We start from the raw sequence: 9,983 nt of genomic DNA, 5'->3' as shown, positions 1-9,983 counted from the left end.
GGGCACAACAGTACATTTACGGATTATGTATCCAACCAGCGCATACTCTGGGTATTGGGATTAAAAAAACAAAAATAGACTTCCATGAGCATGCTGTTAGATATTTCCTCATCATCTTCAGCAGGAGGACAGCACTGTCACTTCGGCACACAAAATGATCCCACTGTCAGTTGATGCATTGCATCAATTTCAGACGGGTGCTCAGCTCATTAAATCACAACCTTTAATAAAACATAAGGACAGCAACCATAGTGTATGAGGAACTCCATCTGGAGACCATGCGGGAAATCACTCCAAACAACAAAAAAAAGAAAGAAAGTGATGGGATGTTATGAGTGTAAATGTCTTTGTCTTAATTAGCCTCTCTGGGCTATTTTTTTTTACACTCTGCTGCCAACTAACTTCATGACATTTTCCTTCGCTCTAACCAGCCACAGCATACTAAGTTCCAGTGACCCCAACATGGCAGCTGCTTTCCTCCTTTGGTAAGGCAAGCCAGCTTAATGAGGCATTGTTTAATAGAAATGATGAAACACCTTACGGTATTTATCAGAGACAGTTCGATGGACATAGAAAACATCAGTGTTTGTGACCTATGGCATCCTCGGGCTTACGGTCCATATTTACATCATAGGTGTGCATTCTCTTATTATCACGATTAAATCAGTTGGGTTTCATAGTTTAATGTCTTGGAGTGACCTTTGCAACAAACTGCATCTTTTTAGTTATTGCTAAATCTGACAAACCATACGACATTCCTGCTGACTGTGTTTTCATTTTGAAAATACAATATACCGCTTGTTTTTCTGCAGTAACAAGAAAAAAACTCATGGAGGAAAAATGGTGAAATTGATCTGAAGAACAGAAAATATGCTGGGAAGTACAGGTAGACAATGCCACTGTCATAATGAATGTCAATAAAATAGCTGTGGTTATTTTAGCGTCCCTAAAATGATTTTTCTTTTGACCATTGTGGTTTTTCTCGGGTCACAGTGCTACGCTGGTGCCAAGATGATTTTCAGTTATGACACCCAAATTATACTTTTCTTATAACCTCACATTGAGGAGTATCAAAATGTTGATGCATCAGTTTAATGTTTGCTCATACAGACAGACCAGTGTGAACAAAACCAATTACAATTACAATTTAAAAAAGTTTAAAGCAGAAAATATAGAATAATCAAAGAAGACCATAGTGCATAATAATTACTATCAGTCTATCATTATACTGTGTCAGCTGCTGGGTGTGTATTATATAGGGAGCAGTGAATGAGTGAATGAGGGACTGAGTTTTGCTCACAAGGTAAGAATCTGCTTTCAGCGGTTGACAGATTCTGATATTAAGTGCTGTGTTTGTCTATTCCCAGTCCTGACGCCAACAGACAAGCTCCTCAAAACACTCTTCGGTGTTTAAAATGTAAAATGATTTAAAACTAAATCCAAAAAGCACTTGATGGCTTTTCACGCTGATCGCTGTCACCACACTACAGCAGAAGGTGAGGGGGAGTACGAAATTCGGGGAAGAAAAAAAAAAAAAAAAAAGCACGTCAAGGCAAGATGCCAACATGTGAAATGACAACTATTGATCTCCAGTGCTGGAGAAAACATTTCCACTGTGTTTGAGTTATTATGAGTCATTATTAAGGAGACGCTGTTCACCACAACAGGTGGACGGCGACCCGGCACCACAGCTCCAGCAGAACCGAGGCGGCATAGTGTTTGTATGAGATTAGTATTATTGTTCTGCCGTCACGTCTAGCACAATGACTTGGAACAACAAATCATCATTTCATCCAAACCCTGTTATTGCTTCATGCACACCATGGCTAAAAGCATTATAAATGTAACAGCTGTTACAGAAAAAATCAGTGGAACTGAATATGCCTACACGGTGAACTGGTGGCATCCAGACGGAAAATGTGAATTTAAGAGTCTACTTGAGCCGGTTTTTATGCCGGTAGGTGTAGGAGGAGAGGATTGCAGGGAGGAGAAGAGGTTATTGAAAGAGGTGCGTTTCTGATGGAGCGCAGAGGAGTGAAGCATCTCTAAGCATCTATCCCTGAGACTTGTTTGTATGGGAAGCACTATAATGAATTCATAATGAGAGCTAAACTTTTAGAGATTTAACAAATATTACTTTTGTCCCACAGGTAGAAGAAGTCGAGGTTTTTTTTCTGCAGACGCAGGCGTATGAACTCCAAAATAAAATGCTAAATATTGCAACTGTTAAGCTGGTTTTCTATTCTGCTCATTAGGAACGTCCTTTGCAAAGAAGTGGAAAGCCCTGTGGTCTATTATGTGTAATCATATAACAAGCACACATTCACCAGATAGTTGATACGGTGGAGAGAAAAAGTTATTTACTCTCATTGCTCTGCAAGCCCGGACGCTCTGACCACGCCAGAGTGCACGGCTTCATGTAACACAACATCTAATAAAGCTGCTTTTGTCCATCAATATTTTCCTCAAAGGCGATGCAGATAAAAGCATCATTCGCACTCTGCTACCGCTTTCAAGATGCTCGGATTGGTTTTTCTGCGAATGCTTCTGGATTGCCACGGAGCAAAGCGTTTGCTTGGTTCTGCTCGGACACAGTATATGACTTCTTTGACCTGAAGTATCCCGTGTTACTCCATAAATCCCTCTCCTTTGAGGTAACCGGCCCTCCACCGGCAACCTGTTAATACAAATGCAGATAGTTACATCACCTTTAATTTACTTTTTACTCACGAATTCCAAGCCAAACTAAAAGGCTCAAAAGAAATGACTTTCTTGCTCCCCTCTAAGCTTCATTTTTTTTGCTTTTCCTAATAACAAAAACAGCACATAAACTCTGGATTACGGACAGAGTGAAGTCACTAAACTCTCTTTTCATTCCTCTTAGATGTTGCTGCATCATTAAAAACCACACGATACTGTCAAGAGACAAAAAATGTAACATTCCGGAAATGTTATATATATATAATGAGATTATTCCCTTTGCCTTGTGCCCACTTTAAGACCATCACACTATGACTTCATAATAACTATATGATTCATGCTGTCATGGGAATATCTAAGGAAACACTCACAATGTGACAGAGTTTAAATCCCTCAAATGTAACGTTTAGTCACTCAATCATTCTCACCCACGAAGAGAATTGGGACATTAATATAGTACATGGCACCGGATCTTCCAGCTCTGAAATTAAGTCCTTCCTCCTGACAACAGTTTACATTATGACTGGGTGTTAATATCCACCCCGTTAAAAGAAGCCTGCAGCTAGAAAGCATTTAGCTTCTCACGCCTGCTACAGGTGATATTAATCATGCTGTGACCTATCTAACCCCCACATCTAATATCTTTTTTGTCACATGCAGACTTCCGTGTCTCGTGCTGTGTACCTCTCCCCCGTGCTCACGTTTCCAAAAGAAATCAATTTTAATCTGAGGGCCGATATGTTTTCATTACTTATTCAAAATGTTTTCATTTTATTTTCAACATTGACCGACTAGAGAAGAGCCGAGTGGGCAACGGGAAAATATAATGGAATTCTCCTTCCTGAATAATAGATAGAAAGTAGATAAATTGCTTGGGGACAGATTATCATCTGAGAAATTGAGAGATGATTATAGCAGTGATGTGGAGAGGAGCAGATCGCCACTGTAAGAGAGGGTCTTTGGGAATAAGGGGTGTGTGTGTGTGTGTGTGTGTGTCTAGGCTAGCTAATTTACATGAGTTTCCAAGAAAAACAAATATCATCATCACATAGGGAACTCAACAACACAAAAACTGAAGAAAGAGAAAAATAAAGAGTAAATGTTGTGCAGACTTGTCTCAGCTGAGCTGAAGGGAGAGAAAAAAAAGGCTCCAGCACCTGAAAACCAAGCAGAGACGCTCCTCTGCTCTCTGTGGTAATGCGCTGTGGTTGGAGCTCTCCTTGGTGCTGAATCTGCGGGGACTCCACCGACTACAAATTGCAGTAACTTCTGATCTCCATCCACCTACACGTGTGTGTGTGTGCGCGCGCGAGAGAGAGTTTCCTGTGTGCGCAAAAATAAAACAAACATTGCACCCCGCCACGAATGCAACCCACTGCCTACAAAATGCGCGTTTTCCAGATGAATAATACACAGCGAGAAATGACAAATAGTCGAAGTGATGAAAGATTTAACATGTGGGAGCCTGAAAGCAAAATGGGTTTCATCTCTGGAATACGACGCCGCTCCTGGAGCCGATTAAACAGGGACAGCGCGGTTCCCTCCCCTACGGTCGTGATGCAGTGAACCTGCTCTGCGCAGAACCAGGCTCGCCGTATAAAAACGGCTGCACTTCCACAGACGGATTACAGCAACAAGGGGGGACACACGAGCGCGTCAAGTCACTGCGGCTCATCAACCAAAAAAACAACCCAGCACAGACGCAGACATGCAGGCCAACAGGAACGGAATCAGTTGGAGACTTTTTCTATATTCGTGCCTCTTTTTGGAGAGTTCGTCCCAAGACTTCGGCGGACAGACGCAGTTCATTTGCACGTCCGTACCCAAGGATATGGACATTTGCGCAGCCACTTTGCAGAACAGCGTGCCGGGAGGGGACTTGAAGACCACGGTCATGCAGCTGCGGGAGACGGTTTTGCAGCAGAAAGAGACGATCATGAACCAAAAAGAGACCATCAGAGAGCTGACCTCCAAGTTGGCGCGGTGTGAGAGCCAGAGCGGCGGGGAGCCCGGGGACGCGCGGCCCGGGGGCAGGAGGAAAGAAGCGGGGTCCAAAAACACTATGGGGGATGTATCGAGGGGCCCCGCTGACACTTTGGCGCAACTATCACAGACTTTACAGTCGCTGAAGCAGAGATTAGAAAACCTGGAGGTAGGCTGCTGCTCCTGGGGACGACACTTTGGGTGACTGCGCAAAGCGCCAGATTACGAACAAACCACTTTCTTCACTAATATAATAACACCAACAATAATAAAACGTAGTCTTGCGACTAAGAGAAAACGTTACCACAATAAATCAAGTTGCTTGTTCAGATATAATGAATTGGTAAAAAAAGAGTACGCTTGTGTTACACCGACTCACACTCATTCCTTCCCCCCCTTTAACAGCAATTCAGCAGAAGTAACAACTCGGTGCAGGCGAACAGCCTCAAAGACCTGCTCCAAAGTAAAATCGACGACTTGGAGAAGCAGGTGCTGTCCCGAGTGAACAGCATCGAGGAGGGGAAGCCCGGACTCCGGAACGAGACGGAGCAGCGTGGGCGAGTGGAGTCCACCCTCACGTCTCTCCACCAGAGGATCACCGACCTGGAGAAAGGTAGTTGGGGGGAGAGACAGCACTCAGGCTGGCGCACTAAAAAGTGAAGGGAGGTCTGGGGGTGTGACGGCTGAGTGCAGGGACTGATTATTAGAGCAATCCAGGAGAGATGTCACATCAGATATCTGATCAGATTTTTATATGCGAGGGAGGGAAAATGCAAACAAATATTCTGCACATATAGTTTGGTATTATAAACCCGTGTGAAGTAATGCTTCACTCATCCGCACAAAGCTGGAGGGGGCAGATATATCCTGCAGTTTCCTGCTCTAATTCATGCAGATTAAACCATTTCAAACACGCAGAGAGCGAGGCGTCCCTCCGTTTGCTCTGCAAAGTTAAACCACAGCGCGCTCTCGGGTTGGGACACCTTGGGGAATTATAACCGCAAAGAAAAAAAAAAAGAAAAAAAAACTATGGCAGTGACATATTGAGGTGTGGCGTCAATAGAAAGGAAGATGAAGGTTAACAACGTCAGCGCTCCTGTGGTAGATCCATCATGCGACATTAAAGCACATCTGTGGATCTGTTGTGTAACCTGTAAATCCTACATGTAAATCCCGCGTGCGCGCGCGTGACACATCTGTGTTTGACTGAAATGAAAACACAGATATTAAGATGAAGTCAAACCGCTGTGTGTTTGTTCGCCGCAGGTCAGAGAGAAAACAGGCCCCTGGATAAATTCCAGCTCACGTTCCCGCTGAGGACCAACTACATGTACGCGAAGGTGAAGAAGAGCCTGCCGGAGATGTACGCGCTCACCGTGTGCATGTGGCTCAAGTCCAACGCGTCTCCGGGCGTGGGCACGCCTTTCTCCTACGCAGTTCCGGGTCAAGCCAACGAGCTGGTCCTCATCGAGTGGGGAAACAACCCGATGGAGATACTCATCAACGACAAGGCACGTCTAAACACGGCGGACGCGTCGCCATGTGTTGTTGTTGTTTTGGCTCACTGCAGCAAACATTCACGTCACACCTGTCTCCTTCCAGGTTGCCAAACTGCCTTTCCTCATCAACGATGGGAAGTGGCATCACATCTGCGTGACCTGGACCACTCGGGATGGCGTTTGGGAAGCTTTCCAGGACGGCGTTAAGAGGGGGAGTGGAGAGAATCTGGCTCCATACCATCCCATCAAACCGCAGGGTCTGCTGATCCTGGGTCAGGAACAGGTGAACACAACACACGCCTGTCCCACATGCTTTCCACGTCCACGAAGGCAACACATAAACTACATTTGGAGATTATCTTAACTGCTTCATTCACCGTAACAGGATGTCAGGGCAGAACATATTATTATTATGATTAAAAGATACAATAACTGTGTGTCATGATGTGAAATATTACCAACAAGGTGGAGAAGTCATTTTAACATTTCATTGTGTTGAACCCTCCCCAGCTTCATATCCATCCTCGAGTTTTGTTCCTTCCATGAAGCAGCCGGAGGCGACAAAAATCATATCATCCTTGATTAAATCCATTTGTCTTTTCCACAGGACACGCTCGGAGGAGGGTTCGATGCCACACAAGCTTTCGTCGGAGACTTGGCCAATTTCCACATCTGGGATCGGAAACTATCCGTCGGAGAGATATACAATCTGGCCACGTGCAGCAGCAAAGCACAAGTGGGCAACGTTTTTGCATGGATGGAGACGAGCCTTGATATTTACGGCGGTGCCTCGAAGTGGACATTTGAAGCCTGTCGCCAGCTCAACTGAAGTGCAGTGAAGAGGAGATGAATGCATTTTGATAAAGTCACAGCATTGCTAGACAAATTTGAAAGATCAGGATTACTTCAATGAATAGCATCCGGATTTGTTAGAGATTTAAAAATATCATTTGTGGACACTAGATTTTTACCAGATACTCATGTGGGACAGGTCACTGCAAACGGACACTTTGGCGTCCTGTGGTGCTTGAATGCACCATCAGGCCTACTTGTGGTTTGCATCCGATGTCGCTCCAGAGAGCAGGGGATGCTCTCGGGGAACAAAATGTCAGACCAGCATCAAAAGTACAGTAGGAGGTTATGTAGTTTTTAGCCAACAGATGTCACGCAATTCAGCAAAACAGACTTCTTAAAAACGTCTTTTCTGTCTCGACTGCCAGGGATTTTCACTGTGAAAAAGGACAAGGTGGACTTCTTTAAAAGGAACGTGCTCTTCGAGAGGTCATGAAATAGACGACATTGTTTCTCTCTCACTCTTCTTTCTCCACCACCACCTGCTTGACGTGATTTAGTGTAAAGAATGACGTATTTATTGCCAACATGGGAGCCTGAGTGCCTTGGGCTGTTGAAAAAAAAAATCTCAGCACATTCATTATGATTTGCAGAGTGTTTGTGTATATTTTGTGTAAAATACTTTTGAAAAGAGGTGTTTCCTGTAACACTCTCAATGAGATTGGATCGGATTGCTTACTGTAAAAAATGCACTTCATTGATGATAATGACGCATTTTGCAGATGTTTGTACTTCAGTGGGAATGTTCTCTGTACAGTAACAGCATGTCTTAACTTCTGTAAATGCTGCGTCAGCATCTATGATCTTTGCTTTTACGATCCGACTTTTGGGTTGAGATTTTATACTGTATTGTTATATGCTTAAAGCATGGCAACACGGACAGATGAAAAAAGTTCTAGTTTTTGTAATAAATTGTGATACTTGAATCATATACAGGTGTTAACATATTTATTTGTGAAATGTGCACATTTTTTACGAAGCAGACATGAAATGTGGACTGATGAAAAGGTCAAAATTTGACCTCCCGGATCCTTAACATGTACATTTGCCATGTACACCATTCAATTTGGCTGCTATCGTCAAACGTTGCATATTAACAACGGGTCACATGACTATATGCATGGCAAAGGGGGCCACCTGTAAATATATATCACTAAAAACCCACTTCAATACCTAATCACCACCAACCGGCTCACAGACAAAGTCAGAGGAGGCTCGTGAACATGCGTGTTCAGCAGCTAAAGAGTCCGATATTTTCTGTCAGGAGTTGGTGGAGACCAAAACAGAGTTCAAACCAGAGTGGTCTTATGAAAAACAACTTCAGTGATAATGTAGCTCCTTTTCTGCAGAGTGTGTTAATATGCAACTGCAAAAGGCAGCAGTTTGCCATAACAACCTAAGAGGTGGCACAAAAGTTTGTCATTACAGGTTCTCTTTATCCCATTAAAAGTTTTCACAGAAGCCAACAGACAGTAAAAATCCAACAGTATACTTAAAAAATAACTGCTTACTATAAAACTGTTATTTACGAGTAAAGGCCTTTACAGACCTGGGGCGTGATTAACAAATTACACAAAAATGTGAAATACTCGCATATATTTTGCAGCAAAACTATTCGTACTGGCAGAGATGTGAATTTGCGACAGTTGCGGCGTTTTTTCAATAAAAGGTTTGAATAGAATTAGTGCAGGCAGAGGGCCAACTATTGGGATCCTACTGACCCAGAGCAGCGTCTGGCAGTCTGTCTGAGTAAACTGTTGTATAGCCAAAGCCACTCAAGGCCGTTTTTGCAAAACTTTCCTCTGTTTAGAGTTATGCAGTGTGTTTAACAGCAAAACTTTCCTGTTGACAATTGCAGTGTGTTTAACTAGTAAGAACGAAATAGGCACATTTGGTCTGCGCTGCCTCTGTCAAGGTTGAAAGGTGTAATAAAGTTTGCCGTCTTGGTTTTGACCATGAAGCCTCCGTGTTGCGATACATATATAGCGTACATTTTTAATCTGTCTGTTCTTCACAATGGGATTCGGTGTTGGCGTTGATAGGAAAACGTGTTAAGTTGTTTTTATTACAATGCCTCACATTATAGGCATATTATTAAAGCAAAAGTCATTTTAACAGAAACATATCAGGATGTGGGATTCGTGTCCATGAAGAATGGATGAAGGATAAAGAATGTGAACTCGCCTCCACTTTACAAAACCGCCAACATTCTTTTGTGAGAATTCATCTCAAGGTGGTGGAGTTCTGGGGAACTTTTAGAGCAACTCAAGCAAACATGAACCACTTTTATAAAAAGGAGTACAGAGAACCCGTTACGTGTGCATTGTAACTACGCATATTTCACAGACTGTTCTGTAAACACATGGCTATTTCTGTCACCAGAAAGGTTGGCGTTGAGGTCTTACGTCTCAATCCATGCAGTCTTTCTGCAGATCAATCAAAGCTGCCACTCACATTAGAGGGGATATCAGTGTCTGAAGGTCCTCCCTTTATTGTAAGCGAGGTCATTTGGTCCCACCACAGTCGTGTCACATGTCCCTTAAATTGGTCTCCGTTCCCTGCCTCTGAGGTAGGGGGACGCCTTCACGTCAATAGCTTTTCCCCAGACATCAGATGAACTTCAGCACATACCTATCGCACAGCAATTACAGACAGCTAGTGTGACACGGCTGGGGTTGGATTTCACTGCACATTGTTTCCAGAGCCAAAAGTAACACACAAACACACCTATATCCCCCACACAGACACGTACGGACAGATGCACACATACAATGTGTGACCTCTTCTTGAGTGGCCGCTGGGGGCTGAGGGAGAGAACCACTTCCACTCCCACATGTATCCACTCGGCCTGGTTGACATTCAGACCACAATTGTCCAAATCAGCTCTTTCTTCTCTTGACCTAAATCTCGCCCTACATCTTGTCAGGCATATTTTTGGCACATCCAGAT

At 43.6% G+C, this 9,983-nt stretch overlaps 1 protein-coding gene across 1 annotated transcript; it reads left to right on the top strand.

The window, feature by feature from the left end:
* The first annotated feature begins 4,329 nt into the window (after window positions 1–4,329).
* Window positions 4,330–7,965, top strand: nptx1l (neuronal pentraxin 1 like). The gene is made up of 5 exons (XM_084036511.1): window positions 4,330–4,852; window positions 5,089–5,296; window positions 5,950–6,194; window positions 6,286–6,465; window positions 6,790–7,965. Exons 1-5 carry the CDS (start codon window positions 4,409–4,411, stop codon window positions 7,009–7,011), a joined length of 1,299 nt encoding a protein of 432 aa, XP_083892637.1. The 5' UTR covers window positions 4,330–4,408; the 3' UTR covers window positions 7,012–7,965.
* Window positions 7,966–9,983: the final 2,018 nt, after the last annotated feature.

The sequence above is a fragment of the Eutrigla gurnardus genome (genome assembly GCF_963514095.1).
Source record: "Eutrigla gurnardus genome assembly, chromosome: 20".
NCBI classification, from domain to species: domain Eukaryota; kingdom Metazoa; phylum Chordata; class Actinopteri; order Perciformes; family Triglidae; genus Eutrigla; species Eutrigla gurnardus.
The sequence above is the reverse complement of the archived record's forward strand: the minus strand, read 5'-3'. Positions and strand labels throughout refer to the sequence as shown.